Genomic DNA, 22,379 nt, shown 5'->3' with positions numbered 1-22,379 from the left:
TGTTGATTGTAAAGGAAATCAAAGCATCAGTCTTAATCAGTTTTATATTCTCTGCATTTAATGAAATCGGGGATTGACTACTTTGTTAATGACACCTAGGAAGCCCTCCAGCTGCAGCAGGTCTCTTTTGCCCAAGGATCTGGTCCTCTCAGCCCCAGGCACCTACAATGGAGCCTTGACCTGGGCGAGGGGGTCACTTTTGGGACTGGAACAGCTGCCAAAGGTCACAAGAGTTTTAGGTGTGGAAGCAGATCTCTTTTGCATGCTTTCTGTGGGTCGTGCTTTTAAAATACATTCATTGTTAAGTCCTACAAACTCATGATAAGCAGCGAGCCTAATCTCCACTTCCTCGAGGGCAGCACAGCACAGAGAGGCTGAGTGAACTATTGAAGGTCACATTGGGAGCATTCCTGGAGTTGGTTGTGCCGGCTGGGGCAGTGGACTCACCCGGCCGCTCTCTGACCCGGCTGGAGGTCCAGAGAGGCATGCCGAATGCCACCAACTCCACGTTCCCCAGGAGCTGATGGTCTTCCAAGAGGTGATTAATAAGGCAAGGAGTAGCTTACCTATCAGGAAAGGTTCTTTTAAGGTGAAAAATGAATTCTTTTTTTTTTTTTTTTTTTTTTTTTTTTAGTTTAACACTTGAACTGATTACTTTCAAAAGTGTGGAGAACCTCTTTGGGTCGTGTTATTACACAAGGGTGCTCATGCTATCCAGGGTTAGTTTAAATGCAAAAAGGTTGAAACCTTACTGGCTCCAGCTGTTCTGTCCTTCCACGCTTGTCTCTTCCTTGATAGCACTGTGAACTTTCAAGCGAGGTCCTACAGGAGTTTTGCTGGTAGAATTCTAGAGGACACGGAGATGCCCAAGTTACTCACGTAGAGCACTGTGTGGCAGGTGCCGGCTACCCCTCTGGGATGCAGGGCGTGAATCCCAGGTATTCGGCCTTTCCCCTGCCAGGTGGTACTTGGGCCCCAGGAGGTCTACCCCCCATGGTGCTGATGGCTTCCTTGATAACATGCCACATTTACCCTCTGCCCCACCAGCAGGAACTCCAAGGCCAATGCTTAATCTCTGAACATCCAATAAGCTTTTTCTCTCCCACCCCCAACCCTCCTGTTCCTGAGAGTTGTGTCTGTCCCTGTCCCGAGATCTAAGAAGGGCTTCCCCAAGCCCGTCATCCCACCGCGTGCAGATACGCAGACTCACACGGGGTGGCCCAGCCCAGCACGGAACCGCATCTGGTGGACAGGGACACACAGCAGCAGCCCCCCCCCTCCAAGTGAGAGTCAGACTCGGGCTCTGAAATCAGAGTCACACTGCAGACATTTTTAGTGTTTTTATGGGTTAGTTTTATCCTGTTTCCATGATACCTTTCTGAGAAAGACCTTCCTGACACCCTCAGTAAATTCTCTTGTGCTTTCTTCCGGATTCATCTTAAGTAACACTTTTATACCGAGTGTTGCAAAATACTCAAGTTTGAAAGGAGTCGTGCAAACGACTCTGTCAGGGTTGAAATGTTCTCTTCCTGTGTGGGGCCTCCCCGGCGCCCACACTGACGTCTGCGTCTGTGTACTTGAGCTCTCTCCTCCATCCTGTGGTCCGAATTCCCCCGTTAGTGTACCAGGAGCGCCCTCTGTTCCTGGCGTCAGGTCGTGGAACACCTGCACGCAGACCTTCCCGAGCAGATGCAGGTGCGAAGGCTCAGTGATGGGTCTCCGGGTGCTCATTCCCAGCCCAGGCGTTGGAGGGAACGCGCGCTTGTGAAGGAGTAAGAAAGAGGTGAAGCCGGGAGAGGGGGCGACCTCTGGTCAGAAGGTATAACCGCATTTTCTCTCTTCCTCTCTGTTTCCAGTCTGGCATGATAAGAACCCAAGAAGGAGATTACTTCCTGAAGCCGCTTCCTTCCCACCTAGTGGGGAGACTGCAGGACCCCGCGGGGGCTGGGCCCCCCTCCCACATACTGTATAAGAGATCAGCAGAAGTGCGGGCGCCGGGGGCTCCCCAGGTGGTCATGACCGAGAGGGACCGGGAGCTGGGGAATCCGCACCTGCACGGCGGCACCAACCTCCGGCACCCACCGAAGCAGCATTTCTGTGGAAGACGCAAGAAATGTATGTAAGGGCGATTCTTTTTGTGCATTTACCCATTTGGACATTTATGTAAGCCCGTGGAATGTTTTAAATGTTCTTCAGAGTAGTCTGCCCACGAGGTGGAATGACCAGACCGTCTTTGCTAAACTGGCGTGATGATTCCATCGTCTGTGTTCAGTCTGCACCATCTCTCACGGTGGATGGACAGATCATGGTAGGTTTTTTTGTTTAAAAGAACCGTTCCCTGGGCAGATGAAATGACATACTGCCCAGAAATGCAGAATCCACTGGATGTCTTCGAAAGAACCTGGCATGTCTGCTCGGTAATTCTATCATTTCGAGGTCTGGATTTATGAAAGCCCACATAGTTTTCTGCGAGGTAATTTATCTCCATACATATTTATACACTGTACTCCACCACATCAAAAGGACAGGCTAGGCATGACCTAATTTACCTACGATTTATCACCAGCGCTTTGTGGAAGTCCTTTGTTGTGTCGTGAACACTTAGGAGACGATGTGATAGTCACATTTTATGTGGGAGCCTCTTACAGTTCAGGAATGGGAGGTCAGTGTTTTCTGGAATTTCTCTCACGTCCCTCAGCTTTGCCTCCAGCAACTCTGTATGGATTAAACTTTCCCCCCATGAGCCCATCTTCTGCCAGCCCTTCTTTCCCTGCCGGTTTCGTTGGCTGCTGTATCCAGCACCCTAAAATAGAGGCGGTCGTGTTGCAGGGGAAGAGAGTGAATGACGGTGGTCACTCGGTACTTAGAGCACAACAGCAAGTACCACTAAACCGTCAGCACCTGTGTGTCGTCCGATCTCACACTGTCCTGTAAATAAAAGCCTTGTGCTGCATCATGTGAACAACTCAAACCCAGATCGACTAAGTCAGGGGCTCGGTCAGCAGCAGGAAGAACGGACTGGGAACAGAGGGAGGCGAACAGGAGTCTGAGAGAGTCAGGGAGACCGAGGTGGGACGGGTGTAGCCCAGGGTGTCAGCATCAACCGCCTGAGGCTGCATGGACAGGGAGCAGCAGAGGGGTCGGCGGCAGGGGACAGGGCCGGGCAGTCATAATCAGACTTGAGAAAGCGCCACAAAGTGCCTCTTGGAAGACATTAGTGATCTGTGCGCTGCGGTTTGGTTTGCCAGAGATTTCTGTCCCTTCCCTGCTGGGTACACGGCAGTTCTGTGTGTGGCCGGGGCCCGCGTGATTGGCAAAAGTGGTGCACGCTGCTTCTCAGCTGAAGCCTGTAATTCTCGAGACCTCTGCTCTTCGTGCGTGGATATTTCCATCCTGTTTATGGGGCTTTGCACTATCCTGGAGGAATCCCAGCCTTCTGGCTCTGTGAGGTTCACAGTACAAAGATTCTTCCCACTGGAGTCCCTGGTTCAGAAAATGGGCATTTTGGGGGGGGGGTGTTTAGGCACCTGTGGGAAGGGACCATCACAGGCAGATGGATTTGCTTAAAATCAGGGGTGAAGCTGTACCAACGACTCTGAATTGGACACCCATTTCTGACCCTTTCTAGGGAGGGGCGCAGCAAGTGACGTTCCCTCCCTGTGCCTCGGTGGCCCCATTCGTCCCCGGAGCGTGTAGAGAGATGGCTCCTAGGGTAGAGTCGTGTCTCTGCATTTGCATTGAGTCCTTGACACGCGAGGAGTGCTTTAAAGACTTTGCCTGAGCCCTTATTATCCTCCACAGGGTTCATTTAGGTTACAGAGTATTTTAGCAAAGAGATAAAGTGCACCGGATGTGGGTACCCGTCAAACAAGATAGCATCTTCTGGCAGCACGGTCCGTGGACAGAGTTGTCATAGCTCTGAATTAGTGCCCCCTGAATCTGGGTAATTTGAAGTCCACTTTCACGTGAAAAGCTTTTCGGAGGCATCCGTTCAACCTAAGTGTCTTTAACATAGTGTTAACTAACCGATTATAAATGCCCAAACTACTTTTAAATAGCTCCAAGAGGACAGGGTATATTTTGTCTTGTAATGAAATGAGGTAAATATATAGGGCGCTTTCTAGGAAATTCAGCTCTGCCGTGAAGTGGATCTGTGTCACGTAGTTTTTAACCCATTTGAAAGACGACAGACAAACCCTTTATGCATCCAGACACGGGAATCAGCTGTAAAAAGAATCAGGCCATGGAAATCTTTCAAATAAGCACACGAGGCAAGATGGAGCTGTGGTGTGTCCCTTGGTGGTTCCACGGCTTTGCCAGTACGCGTTCTGCCCAGGCCCGGTCCACGAATCCTTCTGCCAGTGGTCGTTGAGCTTTGTGCTTCTGCGGCTAGAACATGGGAGCCTAGGTCCTCTCTCTTTGTTTCAAATCAGGACAAAATTACACAGAGGTAGATCCAGTGACAGTTTCCATCACATCTACCTTATATGAACTTTATTTACATTTCAGGTTCCACTTTGGTCCAAGTTCTGTATCACAAACTCTTAAGGGTTATATGGTTCATACATGCACATTCATTTTGAAAATCCAGTTTCTATGTAACAAGTTCCACCGCTGGTTTGGGGTGATGACTTGGGCTTTCGTTTGTTCTCGGAACACCCCCTCCACAGACATGCCCAAGCCTCCCGAGGACGACCTCTTCATCCTGCCTGACGAATACGTGTCTTGCTTACGGCCGAAGCGCTCTCTCCTGAAGTCCCACAGGAACGAAGAGCTGAACGTGGAGACGTTGGTGGTGGTCGACAGGAAGATGATGCAGAACCATGGCCACGAAAACATCACCACCTACGTGCTGACCATACTCAACATGGTAGGAAAGTCCTTCTTGTTGAAGCCACGTGTGTCATTGCCCCTAACAGGGTGTGTGCGTTTGTGTCTCACGTGCGAGAAATATGGTATCTGTGATGACTCCCTCACTCTTACTGTGCTCCAGTCAGAAAAGCCGTGTTCAGAACTTCGGAGAATACCATAAAGAGGGGAAACAATCCAGCCCCCTCTGTGAGCCGGGAGCATGGTCTGGGTGGGTCAATGTCTGTGTTTACCAGAAATTTGTAAGAGGATACTGAAGGTGCAGCAAGCCTGCTTATGTGTGATTTCAGATGGCTCTGCAGACATGCCTGTCTCCAGGTACACTAATATTTAAATACTGAATATACAGCATTTTATCTCTAAAGTCAGAAAAGCTACAACCCTGTAGGCTGCCATCTTGGGTAAAACGTCCTGTGTCCCAGATTGGCAGCTGCGGTGGTGAGGAGGAGCGACGAGAGGCATCGAAGCCGCACTTGGGAGACTGAGAGACACGTAGATAATGGAAGACAAGATCCCAGGTCACCTAAGTGAGGTTTCGAGAAATAGTTGGGATGACGATCATTGGAAAACACACCTCGCGTTCTGTCTCTGCACCCCTGAACCTGGGTGGCATTGCTGGCGTCCCGTCTGGTCGCCTGCCCCGTGATGAGGATTCAGCACTTGCTGTACCTGTCCGCCTAGTGGTATAAGAAAGTTGGCATTGCTGTGTCACAAGAGCACGGGGACCCGCCGTCACCAGCAGGACTCTGGGGACGGGGGAAGTGACACCACGTGTGGGGCTGACACGAATGCCTGTCTTTTTCAGGTGTCTGCCTTGTTCAAAGATGGAACGATAGGAGGAAACATCAACATTGCGATTGTAGGTCTGATCCTTCTCGAGGAAGAACAGGTAATCTGTCTTTGAATCTGCCAGCTGCTTTTCTCCAGAAAAATAAACACAAAGTGAGGCTTTTTTTCCCCTTAATGTGATCCTTCTGTGGATTCTTGACTTTTCCCTCCCTTAGGAACAAAAAGTGTTTAATATTTTGTGTCTAATGCAATGAGTTGCTTATCAGTTCCTTTAATGATTTTTCAATTGTGTGTGAGTGTGTGTGTGCATGCCTGTGTGTGCATGTGCGCGTGCGTGTGTGCAGAGGCAGTACGTCGTACTCTCTTGGCAGGCGTCTGGGGAAATAGAACAGAAGCGCTGCCCTAGATGCGCGGGTGGGAGCCGCACTGGGACACAGAGCGCACAGTGTGTCTTCTGCACCTCGCACAGCGAGCTTTCAGGCGCCCTGGAGGAACTGAGCCCTTTCTGCTCTTTGCTAGAAGACGAAAACGACGGTGAAACCTGACTGTGGGGCATTGTTGTTTTCCTCTGTCACCTCCTAACTCCTGAGACTGACCGCACTAACCCTGCCACCTTCAGTCACGGACTGTGTTTCCAGAGAGGTTCTGGAGTAATCAGCACGTGCCTCTCACGCATCCAGACCCCTCACGCTGCTAGATCTTGGTCGCAGTGCATAGAAGCATCTCGGCACCTCCGTCCCAGTGTCCCTGTGTAAAGGCAGGGGCATGCACTTCCGTTCGCAGGGAGGTCGTATGTGCACATTTTGTGGCACAGGTAACGGGGCCGTCTCAGCCACGCCGCACTCTCACTTCTGCTTGGCCCCAGCTGATCGCTGGCCCCGCACGGGAGGAGTGAGCCGCCCTTGCCGCCCTTGCCGCCCTTGCCGATGTCTTAGCAGGGTCCCCCGTTGGCCGTGCTTCTCTTGTTTGTAAAACAAAGCATTTTTTTAGCTGAAACCTGAGATCACTCCTGAGATCTAAGATGCCTCCAGACGGGAGCTTCTGCGGTGCTGCTCTTTTGCTGGACAGGATGGGGCCTGCGGGGGCCAGCCTATTTCTAGCCCGAACGGTCAGGAAGATACGGCTTCATTGTCTTTGTGTGAGTGAGCGTCTGGACGGGGGGTGCTCAACTGGCAGGGCGTCTCAGGTGACAGGTTAATTATTCCTTGCATGAAATCATTTTCACCTTGGAATTCATCCAAGCTGCAGAGAAGAAGCGAGGTTATCTTTTGATCGTGCACCTGTGTTAACTCTGATTAATGCGGCGTTCCTGGAAATCACCTGCTGAAGAACGCGAGGCACGTCCCCGGGTGGATGCAGGCATTGGGCTTAGGTGCATTTGACCCTCCGCAAGGACGAAATGAGCCCTGAAGGAGAAAACACATTCAGCGAGCGAGAAACACACATTTCAACCCCACATCTAGTCATGAAGGTTTTACTCAAGGTGCCCTGGAATCGAGCTGTTTAATCTGGCTTTCTCTGAGGGAGCCACAGGAAGAAACAGTAACACCGTTCTGATAACTCATTGCAGCCTGCTCTGCAGGGTGTTCCTGACCCCCCACTCCTGAATTCCCCGTGTGCGCGGGCGGCCTTCCCTCTGACAGTTCGCTGTTGCGCTGCTGGAACGTGGGGTATAGGGCTCGGTGGGATGTATCCTGCCGAGCTTCCTTCTGGCTCCAGTGTGGTTTCTAGAGAAGAGCTTTACCAGTTGACCTGCCCTTTCTCATTAGCGTGCTGCTTCTGTAGGAAAGTGACTCAGTGTAACACTGTCATGATAAATGGTAAGAGTTGGAAATCCCACTTGCCCGGCCTGGTTATGGAATCAGCTGTCTAGGTGTATTTTTGTGCATGTGCAAAGTCACATATAAATGGTTCTGTTGCCTTACATATGTTTACAGAGTGTTTTCAAAGATTTTGATGCAGGCACTGCATGCATGGGGAGTCAACTTTCTTGGGGCATTGAAAATGCATCCAGGGTCAGCTAACCACATCCCTCATGTCCTGGTGCAGAACTACAGAAATGAACGATCGTGTCCACCCTGACTCTGTACCAGTTTTATATAAGACGCCCTCCTTTGGATTTTAATCCGTGAAATGAGTCTATCAGCTTATAGACCATTCGGATCCATCTGCGTAGTTGAAATTTGAGTTACTGACGGGCTGATGACAGTTGGAGTAACACAACTGCCTGGTGACCTGTTTCTCTCTGTTGTCATGGGGTCATGTTGTGCAGCCGGGGCTCGTGATAAGCCACCATGCGGACCACACGTTAAGTAGCTTCTGCCAGTGGCAGTCTGGCCTGATGGGCAGAGACGGCGCACGCCACGACCACGCCATCCTGCTGACCGGTCTGGACATATGTTCCTGGAAGAATGAGCCCTGTGACACCTTGGGTAAGACCCTCCCACGGAGTTTGGAGGAGCACGTGTGTGCTGTGCACACTCGGGGGCCCAGGACATGGAGGATTTGCCCCTCGTGGCAAATCCATAGTGGAAGCCACTGCTGAATACGGCTGTAAGCGCAGATGCGCTTCCCTGGGGGTACTTTGGCCGAACAAACTTGTGCGTTTATTCACCCAAAGTGATGACCTCACAAGGAGCGGTCAGTCCCTCATAGATTCACGAGTTCCTGTCTCTTCTAATTTATGAAATAGTTTCTCTGTTTTCTTCTCCCATGAGTGAGATGCAAGGGTGTCCCATTCTGTGCAGAAACAGTACATTTATGAATGTGTGCAGGGGTGTTATAGCAATATTGTATTTCTCGTTTTTCTTTTGTTGTATAAATACTGATACCTTAGCGATTTTTGAAGATTTTTTAAAATTTATTCATTTGTGAGAGAGAGAGCACGTGTGCGTGCATGAGGGCAGAGGGGCAGAGAGAGGGAGAAGCAGGATCCCCGCAGAGCCGGGAGCCCAGTGCGGGGCTGGACCCCGGAGCCAATCCCAGGACCCTATCACGACCGGAGCCGAGGGCAGCTGCCTCACTGCCTGAGCCACCCAGGCGCCCCTGAGTGATGTTTTTTTTAATAAATATTTTATTTATTTATTTGAGAGAGACAGCCAGCGAGAGAGGGAACACAAGCAGGGGGAGTGGGAGAGGAAGAAGCAGGCTCATAGCGGAGGAGCCTGATGTGGGGCTCGATCCCAGAACGCCGGGATCACGCCCTGAGCCGAAGGCAGATGCTTAACGACTGAGCCACCCAGGTGCCCCAATCTGAGCGATTTTTTACCACGCTCATGAGGCTGGCTGTATCTTGGAGGGAGCACTTAGGGGTTCTTCTCACCGTATAGAGCACAGTGTGCTATTGACTAGGGTTCTCCTGCACATTTTTTCTGAGTCTGCATTTCTTTTTGGGGTCTTACTCAGAGCTCAGTCGAATAGATGTTAATTGTGACTGCTTATTCCTGGAGAGGCCTGCTTATGGCGCGGGGCCTGGCTGGCCTCTGAGACCCGGACTCCGGGGTGCTTCCCAGCACCCTGCTGGACGAGCTGGCTCACTGTGCCCACACTGCTTGCTCGTACAGATGATGGGGCTTCCGTGGCACAACTGTTTTCCTACTGGGAGTCTGGAGTTTGGGTCCACGCCAGGCAGGGCTGCTATCCGATTGGCCCTGGATAAAATCCTTGGGTCCTGAGTCTCTAATGAGCCTGCCTTGTGTTTCTGGGGGAGTGAGGTGCATCCCATGTGGTTCCACTGGGAGAAGACTCTGGAAACTCCTTCATGGTTTCCTCTAGACCTCCCCCCATGCATGCGCTCCCATTGCTGATTTTGTCCTGCATCCTCTGGTATCGCTATGAAACTATACCTGGGAGTGTGACAAAGCCTGAGTCCTGTGAATCCTTCTGGGGAATCCTTGGATCTGGGCTAGTCTTGGGGACCTCCTGACACACCCATTCGCTACAGTCCTTTTTTATTCAGATTTTTATATAAAAAGGCAGAAATCCTCTCTTCTACTCTGCCCCAGTTATAACCTTAACATGAATACCACATAGAGCCATGAATTGTTTTCCATGCGGAGAGCAGATCCCCTGCTTGTCCAAGAGTTTCCCATTCAGATGTCACCGCATGAGGGTGAGAAACACACTTCTCTGAAGGACAGAGGGTAAATATGCGGATATGATACACCTTCTTTCTTCAATGTATTGCAACAACACTGCCGTAAATTCTTTTGATCTCTACGCCCCATAGGATTTGCGCCCATAAGTGGAATGTGTAGTAAATATCGCAGCTGCACAATTAATGAAGATACGGGTCTTGGACTGGCCTTCACCATTGCTCACGAGTCTGGACACAAGTAAGTGCTCTCCGTGGGAGGGTAGATCCTGGGCTGCTTTCCCTACTGGATGATTGCCATAGAAACACCAATTCATTAGGTCAAGTCTGAAAGGGGCATAACGTATATCCAGGGAGAAGGTCACTGACATTCTCCATAGGACATGGATCCCTTAGGTACTTCTTATGTGGTTTTGTTGTTGTTGTTGTTTTAATTTTTTTTTAAGCAGGGTTCATGCCCAGCATGGAGCCCAACATGGGGCTTGAACTCACAACCCTGAGATCAAGACCTGAGCTGAAATCAAGTCAGACACTTGGGATGCCTGGGAGGCTCAGTCAGTGAAGCATCTGCCTTCGGCTCAGGTCATGATCCCGGGGTCCTGGGATCCAGTCTGCATGGAGCTCCTTGCTCAGCAGGGAGCCTGCTCTCCCTCTGCCTCTCCACCCGCTTGTGCTCTCTCTCTCTCTCTGACAAATAAATAAATAAAATCTTTAAAAAAGAAAAAGGCGCTCAACCCAGGTGCCCCTTCCTAGGTTGTTATCTTAGTGCCTCACCGTGCACCGTCTAAAGCCGCGGCAATTCCCACATTCACGCTCTCCTTCCTCTGCTCGTCCTTCACGTCCCGGCTCACGCGTGCGTGGAGCTGCACGCAGTTGTCTCAGCCTGCGCTCCTTTGTCCTGTTCTGAACTCGGTCCTGTGCTGATCTCATCCCATGGTTAGTTCCTATCGGGTACGAGAGTAACAAGGCCACTTCTTGTCAACTAGTTACTCTGGAGTTTTGTGTTCTTATCTCACTTTTATAATTTGTAGAGATGTCTTTTGATTGGTGTGCCAAGCAGAGTTTGGGGAATGCAGGTTAGATGAGGGGTAGGAGCTGGTAGAGGCTGGTCTGCAGCGCACATTTCCAGATGTCCGGCATAAGGGGGCAGCGTCAGGGTGCGCGGTGAGCCGGGGCATGGCGCAGAGAGACGTCAGTGCTGGACGGGCAGCGCTCAGCCCCAGCAGGCGGCTTGTCCTTGCTGGCCTCTTTTTACATGAAAATGTTACATTGTTCCTGTAGAACGAACACTTTCTAGCAATTGCTTATGGAAGCTATCACTCTTAAGTAAGGTTTCTTGGGCTAATCATTCCGTAAGCTGCCCCAGGCCCAGGCATCTCTATTTTTCCCTTACCGAGGCCCACCTGCTGACTTCCTGGACTTGGCCAGATCGGCGTGAACGCCAGCAGTGGGAGTGCTGGCGTCTTCGTGCTACGCGCCAGCTCTGCTTGAGGCTTCTCCCAGAAAATTCACAACCCGGAATTACCATCTTTCTATTTTTTACTTTCACCCTGATTTTACTTGCAAATCACGAAACCTGCAAAAGCCAGTGTTGGTGATTCAGCTTTTGCAGAACTGACCTCTCCCTCCCCTGGTAGAAATGGACTGAGGCCACGCTTGTCCTCTCGTCCTGTGCGTAGCATCTGTGTGTGCGTGCGAGTGCGTCTTCATGCCTGAGTGTGGGTTGCGTACACGCACCTGCCTGTAGCAGGGTCGTGGGAGGTCCTGCAGACTTGGCTGTGTGAACTGATGACCTGAAAATGAAGCTTATACCCCGCTTCTGATCCCTTTATCATTATAGGTAATGATTGACTTTTTCAGTGCTTAGAAAATTGCCCCTACACTTTATGAAGCCTCCAGTTAAATCATAATTGTATTTCTAATAGGCTGCTAGAGTTAAAACTTCAAAAACTCTCATTATGTTAACAACACGAGGCTCTGGCTGTCCCCTGAACCATACCTGAATTTAATTAAACAATCCAGGTAAGAAATGTTTAAGTCACTGAGGGCAGAGCAGCTCGGTATTAAGTGAACGGATGAATCTGGGGACTGGCCGAGCGTGCAGCTGCAGGTGTGGGTGTACCCGAAGTTGAACTGGATACATCAGAGACCGGTCCTCAGTGTCCGCAAGGATCAGCGTCTCCTTTTATTTCTTCTTAGGAGTCAATCAGACTTCATCACCCGGACTGGGTCTAGATGGAAAAAGTATTTCTTCCAAATAAGATAAAATTGTTTTTATTGCAAGTGGGGCTGTGGATGAGAAGAAGGAAATGGGCTGTATGTTTGAATGAAGGGGAGTCCCGCTCCTCATGGACCTCATCTCCAGAAAATTATCAGGTCCTTCTTGAGCACCCGATGTTAAGAGGACATCATGCAACAGACAGGAACTGGGAGCTCTGAACAGGTCACGCTGCTGGTGAAGTTGCTTCCAATCCTGTTGAGGAAACAGAAAGTACATGTGGGAGATATGCAAATGAGTTGTGTGTGCCCCATGGCAGAATGGGCGACAGTAGTACTAATAGTAATAACGGCAGTAGTAACAGTATCACCTGCTGTTTGTGGAACACTTCATGAGATGTGCAGAGTGATTTCACTTGCAGCTCAAGCCAGGGAGACCACGGGGGGCACTCCTCTCTCCCTGCTCCACAAGTCTGGTGGATGATACTGAGGGTTCAGCGAATGTGAATGAATGAAACGGACAGACTGAGTCAGGGATGAGCAGAAGGATGAACGAAGAGTATTTCAAATGGGTCATTTGCTGTGGCAACTACATCAAATGGGAAAAGCGTCCAAGACTCAGTGATCTAACCCCGTGGGGTTTTGTGGAATTGAACGGAAAACGAACACACTTACTCAGGTCACTGATGTTAGATGTATTACTTTTCAGAGAAGAGTTGTCGCTTGGTGTGTCGATCAAACATCATAGCATAAACAGCGTGCCTGCAGGGAACTCCAAGCGTGGTCGGTGTGGAGTTCTGAGCCTTAAGAATTAACAAGTATTCATGCATCTGTGCGGACTTCATAAAACATCCTGTTTTAGACATTGGTCTTATTTCTTCAGGTTTGTTTACATTCCGAGGATATTGCTGAGGTTGGAGGCGTGCTTTTCTCCAGGCCTTTCAACCTTTAACTCAAAGAAGGATCTCTGTGAATGTCCATCCAGTTTCTTCTACGGAGTCCTGTTATTTTCATGTCCAGACATCTTGTGGTTTCCATGGAGGAATCTGACCTGCACACTGAATCACTAAGAACCACAGTTTGGATCTGTAAAGGGAGGGGGGCAGGACCAGAAGTGAGGATGTGTGTTCTCCTTTAGGTTGTGAGATTGAGTAGGGCTGTTCCTAAGCCAGCGGGGTAGGGTGAGTTTACCGGTCGTATTCCATCGCTTGGCGTTGGATGCGTGGTTTGCTAGAGGCAGTGTTGAGAATTGGCACAGACACGTGGAGCGCCGAGCGACAGGTTTTGGAGAATATGTCCCCTGAATGGCATGAATCCACTTGAAAAATTCCCATGTACTAAGGAAGTCATGCCATTTGAGGAGTAGGACGGTAGACCTGGGATTCCAGATCCGTGGGGTTCTCCCGCAGCCCAGCAGCAGCAACCCATGCGACCTGCCTTTTCTTTTCTTACCTAAGCTTCCCCCTGCAAAACCAAGAGTCTGACACCTGCGGCAGGTGGGTGCAGGTGCAATTGAAGGTGTACTCGTTGAGCGGGGCATTCCTAGCATACAACACAGGCTTAAATGCTTACCTTGCATGATCGTTTCAGACCATCAAGACAATATTAAAACACATTTGCTGTGCTTAGAAGTATTCATCACCCATCATTCTGCCACTTGTCTTCTCTCACACGTATTGACCCATTCACTGGGCACAATTTCCATTCTGCCAGCAAAGCATTGTGTAGGGTTCTATGAAAAGACTAGTGATTCAGTCCCTCCAAGAGTCTTCACAGAAAAACAAAATAGATATGGTGTGCATGGATCAGGCTGTGTGGGCTGTAGGCATTGCAAGAGGCTGAATCAGGGAGGACCAGGGAAGTCTCAGAAGAAGCAAAAGTGGCTTGCTAACACACCTAGCTCCAGCGGGCTTGGCTGCAGAAGTGAGATGCCCTTTCCAACATGTGATGGTGAGGCTGTGGGCTGTTACCAAGCTGAGCCCCGCAGTGGGGTCAGGGAGGCACCCATGAAGTGGAGGGCTTGTGCGGTATCAAGGCAGCAGCCCCTTAAACATCCTCCAGCCAGTGACTGTCAGCCCTCTAGGGAGCCCTAGCAGGTTGGAGGGTCTTTTCTTACCAATTTTATTTATTGTTCCTCCTAAGAGTTTTTGTTTCATATCCAAAAAGCATTTGAAACCTATTGACCTTTGGCTGAATACACACACACACACACACACACACACACACACACATCCTATTTGTATATGAGAACATCTAGGTAGTGAGTAATTGGAGCAAGACCATATTTGAATCAGGAAATGGAGAGAAGTTCTGAATTTTCCTTTGTGATATGCATGGTGCCAGGTCTTCTGTGCAATTTTCGAGCAAGGTTTTATTGCCCCATTATATAGGTAAGGAAACCGAGGCCTGGTGACTTCAGTAATTTACCTCAAATCCGACTGCTTGTGAATGACAGAGGCAAGACCCCGAGGGAGGCCCTCCTCAGCCTCCACTCTTCTGGTTGCTTGACCTGCCCCGGCCCGCGAGACCCACCTGATGCCATGTCCATGCCAGCCTTCTCCCTCTCAGGGGGGTTGTGTTGTGCTCCTTGGAAAGTCCACATCGGAGCTCCGACACCTAGGCCCGCTGTGGCACCATCACAGCACCAAGGACGTGGTTTCGCCAGCCGGATGACATGGGCCTGTGGTTACTTCGAAGGGTTTCTTGTTTCCTTAACTACTGCTGTCTAACAGTCCGAAATACTTGATACGACCTCTAACAAGATGGGGCGTTCATCATTCCGGGTAACGTCAGTAACGACGGAATACGTACTGATGCACTCGAATCACTAAAACATACTGTGGAGATGCTAAAAGCATCGCACACTGAATAGGGTTCTCAGATCCAGTTTAATCTGAAATTATGTTTGTGTTTGGGTATTGGAGTGGGTGTTATAGCTGGAAGGTCGGTCTTTGTTTATTCAACCAACATCAGCGGAGAACCTGTTACGGGCTAGTGCGTGTACTGGCCTGGGGCTGAGCGTGGACAAGAAGGGTCTCTGTCCTTGAGAAATTTGAAAGCTAGTGGGTAGGAAAAAAACAGTATATTTACTGTTTCAACCTGTAGGGTGACAAAAACTTTGAATGACAGACTATGGCTCACGGAAGCAAAGAACACGTCTGGTATTGTGTAACTCGAGTGCTAATTAGATTTCTTGGTTGCCAGATACCAGCTTTATCTTCAAAATGTGTTCTGTTCATCCTTGCCTGACTTTATTAAGGTTACTATCAAATGTGATCACTGTGGAGTACTTTCACGTGAATGTGCTGGCGTCCATCACGGTACACCGTATGAGCCCCGTACTACTTAGAAAGACAACTTGAAAAGTAGCCGTGCTGAGATTTGGGCAGGCATCGGGATTACCTTATGGTGTTGGAATGCACCCAAGTACCACAGCCTAACTCCCAAGCTACTAAATAAAAAAATCTACGAGGGTGGACTTTGAGGAGCCACGCCATGCGGTACGTTTCTCAGATCTTCTGACGCACAGCAGTGTTTGAGAATCGATTCTAGATAGAATCATGGAAAACACCTTAGATGAAAAATGTAAGTCCCACATGTCCACAGACCCAGGCCGTGTGGCTTTCGTGTCCTTAGATATGTGGGCAGAGTGGTAGCGCATTTACCTAGCACACTTACTGGACCACAGTTGCATGTGTCGTCTTCACAGTCAGGTAAAGGGCCAACCAGGGGAGGGTACTTTGCTCCTCGTTTTCCTAATTTTCTCCCCAAGGCAGCCACCCATACGTGATTACAGTCTGAACCCTTCTCATAGCCATGACACATTTCCTCTGCTATATGGTTACCCCGGCCTTGATTGATTGCTTTTAATAGAACTTCAGAGGATGGGTGGAGGCTGAAATGACTCCATCTGCGTCACCCTTGGTACTGAGCAGGAATTTTGCAGAAATTCGACAATGTTTGCATGCCAGATTTCCTTGGATACGCCCTTCAGTGGTGCTCGTGTTACGCTCTTGCCCGGATCCCGCCTGGGCTCTGATGTCGGAGTGTCAGGTCGCAGTCCTGACTCTGAGACAGTGGGCACGGCTCTCTCCAGTCCTCAGTCTTGCTGTCAAGATATTCTACCTGCCTTGTAGGCTTTTAGGGAGGCTTAAGTTCAAAAATACAGCTACTGTGTTTAATATCCTGTTTGAACACTAGTGAGTGCTCGTAAGTGTGAGTTGCTATTTTTACCAATACTATTAAATCTCTATAAGCAAGCCAGTGAAGTGAGGGAAAATGTGTTTTCAGCTTCAGCAGCAAATGCAAAGATTCCCTGGCCCACGGTTGGAGCCCCCTTTCCCAGTGTTCTGAGTCTTCTGTCCCTGCCTCCTCTTGTCATGGGATTCTTGGTGGCAGGATGTCCCCAGACCCAGTAACCTTCTTGCCCTTCTTTGTTTTAGCCCCTTGCCTTTCCCTTTGCTCTGTATCCCACTCATGTGGAACCTAAGATAATCTAAGAATTATCCAATGATTTGGCAGGTACCAGACATTAATGGCCAACAATGGCCTGACTCTCTAAGAATATGTTTGCCCTCATGGGAAGTCTTCAGGGTCATATAGAGCTCCCAAATCCCCCAGGTGTTCTTCCTGAGCCGTTAGCTGTGCTCTTCTAGGGTAGAAGAAGATGGCAGTGTGAGACGCTGCCATAGCCAAAGCTCTAGCCAGTTAAGAAGAAGAAGCAGCTGACTTGGTGGACAGATGTAGCGACTCGGTTCATGGCATTCTTACAGGTGGAGGGCTAGAGTGTTCCCAAGTGACAGTGAGGGGGTGCCAGTTGGCACATCAGTAAAGGATCCTATTAAGCACCCCAAGAGCCAATGAGGCTGGAGACGGCCCCCTCTACTCAGCTGAGGCTGGAGCCCAGAGTGGTCTGCTTTTGACTCAGGAGGAACAGGCGTGCCTTCAAACAATTCCTGCAGATTAAGGCAGCGAGAGCGCCCGCTGGGCTTCGCGAAGCTACTTCCTCCAAAGTGACGTAGGGAATGCGGTCAAGCACTGTCCAGCTGTGACAGCCCCCAGCAGTGCAGACCTGGCAGGAGGTGGGGCAGCCCTTGGTGTGAGTGGGCACAAACGGTCAGCCCCACAGGGAGCTGTAACAGGTGGTCAGTTCTCCGATTGTGGGGGGCATCAGACGCCCCTGGGGAGCCTGCGTTTGTGTTTCTGACAAACACCTGGAAATTCTGAAAATCCGTGGTGAGCAGAAAAGGGTGTAGAGAGATGAGAGCAGGACAGAACACTGTCAGCTTTATCAAGATCGAGTGACCTGCCCTCCACATCCCCCTTGAAATGTTTTTTTATAATTAAAACATCGGCCCTGAGCAGACATCTGGACGTGTGATCAATTTTGTCTTGGCGCGCACTTGCAACCACCTGACCACATGGCAGTTCTTCAGGAAGGTCTGAGAGTGCGTGGCTACGCTCCGCAACCGGGCTGTACGGACGTTCTCTTTCTGCCTGACTGGCATGCAGATGTGGAGGAGTCCGCCGTGTTGACATGCACTTGCTGGAGTCGGTTAGGTCGTTGACGCTGTTCCTCATTTTTGAAAGAACCATTTCTCTCTCCTGCAGCTTTGGCATGGTCCATGATGGAGAAGGGAACGTGTGCAAAAAGTCTGAGGGCAACATCATGTCCCCTACATTGGCAGGACGCAATGGGGTCTTCTCCTGGTCACCCTGCAGCCGCCAGTACCTGCACAAATTTTTAAGGTATGAGCTCCCGGAGCTGGGTGTGTGTCTCTTAGCGCCTTGGGTTCTCTCGGCCTGGGCAGCCTGAGTCTGTCCAAGCAGCCCTGGCTTGGCTGTGACTTCCAAGATGGTTCCCATTTGAAGGTGTCTGGAGACATTCCCTTGGCCAAGAAGTTTTCCAAAACACTTCCTTAGAGTGCCAAGTCCTGCAGGCTGAATCCAACATCATTTGACCTTTAGACTCAAAAGACACCCAAGATACTTATCAAATCAAACTATTTGTCACTAACATTTAGTTGTTTTAAATTCTCCTTCTGTAACTAAACATTTTTTATTCATGAGTAGGAAGATCTCCATGCACACAGTGGTTAAGCAATGTAACTTTTGGGTTTTCCTTTCCTCCTTTCCTTTCCTTTCCTTTCCTTTCCTTTCCTTTCCTTTCCTTTCCTTTCCTTTCCTTCCCCTTCCCCTTCCCCTTCCCCTTTCCCCTTCCCCTTTCTTTTCCTTTCCCTTTTCCACAATGTGCATTTCTTATTAGAAGTGGAAACCTTAGCCTGGCTCTAAAATCTTACAATTTTAATAATTATTTTTGTAAATTTTTATTATAGCACTAATTCATTTAGGGTATAGGACATTGGGGAGATAGAGTTTGACCCCGTGAAAAAGACAGTCAGTAGATTTTCAACTTTTTAGAGAAAGAAGGGACTTTACGAAGCAGCCTTAGATCTGCTCATAAGGCGGATTGTCCCCCAAGTCTCAGGGACACTGAGTTTGGAGTTTGGTTTCAGCTGCAGACCCTAACCTTATTTCTGACACATACCGTGCTCCCGCGTGGGTCAGCAAGTCTGCTCTGTGTGGTCACCCAGAGACCGGATCCTTCCCTCCTGTGGCTGCTTCCTCCTGTAGGAGCTGGTTGTGCACAGCAATCCGCAGTTCCCAGGGAAGGAGAGGGCGTGGACGGTGTGTGGGACAGGGTCGTGTTCCCGGCAGCGAGGACACAGCTGACCACCCACATTGCAAGGGCTGGGTCAGGAGCATCGTCTACCATGTGCTGTGGAGGAAAAGGACATGAGGGGTGAAAGAGAGGCCCGTGTGTGCCCATCCGCAGCCCCAGCTCCTGCCCCAGGGGAAGTCACTGACACATGGGGCCCTGGAATCAGAGGGAGTGCCGTCTGGGTGTCCCGGACCCTGGCTGTGGCCTCTCCCCACTGGTCCCAAGAAGCCTGGACGCTAATAGCCGAGGAAAAGCAGTTCTGTTGAAATCAGAGCCTTTACTTTTGTTTTTATCTTAACAAACTGACTTGCTTCGAATAAGAAAAAGATGAGAGACAGCCTTTGCTTAGAAAGTAGCCGTTAACTCTGTAAAGTCGACTTCTCTCCGAGAACCAGCCCAGGCAGCTGGGGCTGAGACTGGGTGCACCCACCTGCGCTCCCCGCATTCCTTCTCTTCCCTTCTGAGTGGGCTGTCTGGGCCCCAGTGGTGGCACCTGCAGCACCCCGTGCTCGGAGGTTCTCAGGCCTCGTGCAGGACACGCCCCTTTCCGCCTATGTCCTTTCTGCAGCAGTCTCGTTTCCCTGGCCCAGGGAAGGAGAACTGCTTTCGCTCAGCTGGGAGGACATGCGTATCCATGACTCAGAAATATATTTTGCTACCTAGAAGGCTTGTGCTCGCTCTCTAACAAACATGCCGACCCTCAGTCATCCACTGATTCTTGTCAAGGAGATGCAAAACATGTGCCTCCTTCTTCCCAAAATGTGTCCGTGCTGGCAGGAGAGGGGCCGCCATGGCTAGTTCTCCGTTAAATGAGATTCCTCAAGGAAGGTAGGGAGTCAGCGCTCTTATGTCAATGATACATTCTTGGACAAAGCTAACAAACCAAACCACCTTACTTTAAGAATTTGGAGCAGATTAGGACAAGAAAACATACCAAAAAATAATTAGGGGCGCCTGGGTGGCTTATTTGGTTAAGGGTGCGACTCCTGATTGCAGCTCAGCTCATGATCTCAGGATCAGAGATTGAGCCCCCGCTGGGCTCTGCGCTGGGCAGGGAGCCCACTTGGGATTGTCTCTCTCCCTCTGCCCCGCCCCCCTGCAAAGGTGCATGCTCTCCCTCTCTAAAAAAAAAATTAGAATTGACAGTCAGATGAAGACGAAAAGCAAATGAAAATAAAAAATGAAGAACAAGGAAAAAAACGCAAATATGTCAATCTTAAAATATAGACTTTGGCTGTGATATTGAAGCTTGAAATTGGGCAAAGGTCTTTCTAGAACCAAAGCAAGAAAGGAGATCGCATCTATTCATATTTTTTTAATGTTTTTTTATTACGTTATGTTAGTCACCATACAGTACATCCCTGGTTTCTGATGCAAAGTTTGATGATTCATTAGTTGCGTATAACACCCAGTGCGCCATGCAATACGTGCCCTCCTTACTACCCATCACCAGTCTATCCCACTCCCCCACCCCCCTCCCCTCTGAAGCCCTCAGTTTGTTTCTCAGAGTCCATAGTCTCCCATGCTTCACTCCCCCTTCTGATTACCCCCCTTTCTTTATTCCTTTCTTCCCCTACCGATCACATCTATTCATATTAACAGAAAATAGGGCAAATACCGCTGTTTCAAGGAAAGTGAGGCTTTTGCCAGCACAGAACTCTTGAAAACAAATGAAACTGGGTCTGTATATATCTAAACAGAACTATAGGGGCACCTGGGTGGCTCAGTTTGTTAAGCGTCTACCTATGGCTCAGGTTGTGATCTCAGGGTCCTGGGATCAAGCCTTGCGTTGGGCTCCCTGCTCGGTGGACAGTCTGCTTCTCCCTCTCACTCTCCCTCTGTGCGCGCGAGCTCTCTCTCTCAAATAAATAAATGAAATCTTTAAAAAAATAAACAAAACTATAGATTTATCCAGGTGCATGCATTGATAGACGTGTTTCTATATATTTTATACGTATCCTTTATATTTACAGAACATTATACATCTGCTATATGAAATATATTTTACATATCTGTAACAAATTATATGTCATATAGCGAGTGCTTATGAATATTGATAGACACACAAAGTAAAAACATTGGTAGAAGGTACCTCCGTGGTTATCTGTGCGTGCGTTAACCCATGTCGCCTGATGACTCCCCCCTTCCACCGCCCTCTGGACCCCACGCTAGAGTGAGTCCATCCTGGGCCAGTCCCAGACCGCGGGAGCACATGCTTGTCCTTCTCCTGCTTTGGCCACAACACGATGCCAGCGACTGAGCAGGGAACGTGGGTGGAGGCGTAGCGGCAGGGTGCGTGACCCACGCTGGTCCCACCGGAGCTGGTGGACGGAAAACAGGTGGGCAGCACCCACGGACCACCAGCTCAGCAGCCAGATATCCATCTTCCAAGCCTCTGCAACTGATGCGCGTGCCTATCGTCGGAGCCCAGAACTAGTTATTCCAAGCGAGGAATTAAGGGCGAAAGCATCCCGCTGCTGCTGTACCCCATAGACACTGTTCACGCTTCCACTGGCTTCGCTGGCTCACCCCAAAGAGCTTCTTATCTTCAGTTCTAAGTTTTCCAATCTTTTTTTTCTCTCTTTCGCTCCTTTTTCCTTTCTTTATTATTTTGTCAGTAAAGGCTGTTCTTCCCTTCTGTCTGTTGCACAAATGACAGTATCTTGTCTCCAGCACGGCACGGGGCAGGGTCATGTGGGTATTTCTGTTGGTTCTACTCCCGCTTTGTTCGCTGTCCGGGGCTGCTCCCCGCACTCTCGTGGATCCCTGAGCCCGCGGCTGGTTTCCTTTCTCGCTGCCCCTCCCTTCAGTCCTCCAGATGAGCTCCTAGCGAGTCTTCTGAGCCAGCATCCCGACCACTCCCTTCAGCTGGGGGTCGTTCCCTGCACTCTTACCGTGAGACTTCACATCAGTCAAGATCTCTTACCACCTGCCTTCCATATTTTATGCCACCCAAGAAGAGTGGGAATTTTGTGGACAGTATCTGTCTCCTGGTGATATAAATCTGTATTCTAGGCACACGCTTGATCATTTTTCTTTTATTTCTATTATCAAAAAAGGCAGTGTTAACACTATTCTACAAGTGACATGACACATGGAGGTCCTTTCAACATTTGCTGTTCCCTGTGCGGGGTCCTTGTAGCATTGCCTATAGCTGTTTCTTGCCGCTGTTTAGTTTTGTTTGGGGGGGTGTGTGTGCATGTGTGTGTGCGGGTGCGGGTGCATAAAGAGTTCTGCTTTCTGGAATGAAAAAGAGCATAAACTTAAGTTCGCATTGGAGTTTTCTAAGGAATACTTTCTATAATTTCCGAGATTATTTTTCAAAAACGTTTTTTAAAATATTTTATTTATTTATTTGAGTGAGAGAGAGTGTGCACGAGCGAGAGAGCACGGGAGCACGAGCAGGGGGAGTGGCACAGGGAGAGGGAGAAGTAGGCTCCCCGCTGAGCAGGGAGCCCCATGCAGGGCTCGATCCCAGGACCCTGATTGTGACCTGAGCCGAAGGCAGACGCTTAACCAGCTGAGCCACCCAGATGGCCCTCAAAATTTTTATAGTTTTTTCATCTTCGTGGTTTTGATGAAGATAAACATTTTCTTTTAATTTTTTTGAAATATGCCCAGACAACGTGGAAAGCAGAGACACAACTCTTGGATATACAGTGAGAATCAGCACCATGAACGAGCCCAGAT

General features: G+C 49.6%; 1 protein-coding gene across 1 annotated transcript in view; it reads left to right on the top strand.

Annotated features, from left to right (window-relative positions):
- ADAMTS16 (ADAM metallopeptidase with thrombospondin type 1 motif 16) overlaps window positions 1-22,379 on the top strand; it is a 148,356-nt gene that overhangs the window by 37,786 nt on the left and 88,191 nt on the right. Inside the window, exons 4-9 of the mRNA XM_045807991.2 lie at window positions 1,857-2,115; window positions 4,671-4,870; window positions 5,675-5,758; window positions 7,931-8,090; window positions 9,887-9,992; window positions 17,579-17,716. Of these exons, the coding sequence (XP_045663947.2) occupies window positions 1,857-2,115; window positions 4,671-4,870; window positions 5,675-5,758; window positions 7,931-8,090; window positions 9,887-9,992; window positions 17,579-17,716 (947 nt within the window). The remainder of the gene's footprint in view (window positions 1-1,856; window positions 2,116-4,670; window positions 4,871-5,674; window positions 5,759-7,930; window positions 8,091-9,886; window positions 9,993-17,578; window positions 17,717-22,379) is intronic.

The sequence above is a fragment of the Ursus americanus genome, chromosome 15, assembly GCF_024610735.1.
Source record: "Ursus americanus isolate L20-20 chromosome 15, mUrsAme1.1.p, whole genome shotgun sequence".
In the NCBI taxonomy this organism is placed as follows: domain Eukaryota; kingdom Metazoa; phylum Chordata; class Mammalia; order Carnivora; family Ursidae; genus Ursus; species Ursus americanus.
The sequence above is the reverse complement of the archived record's forward strand: the minus strand, read 5'-3'. Positions and strand labels throughout refer to the sequence as shown.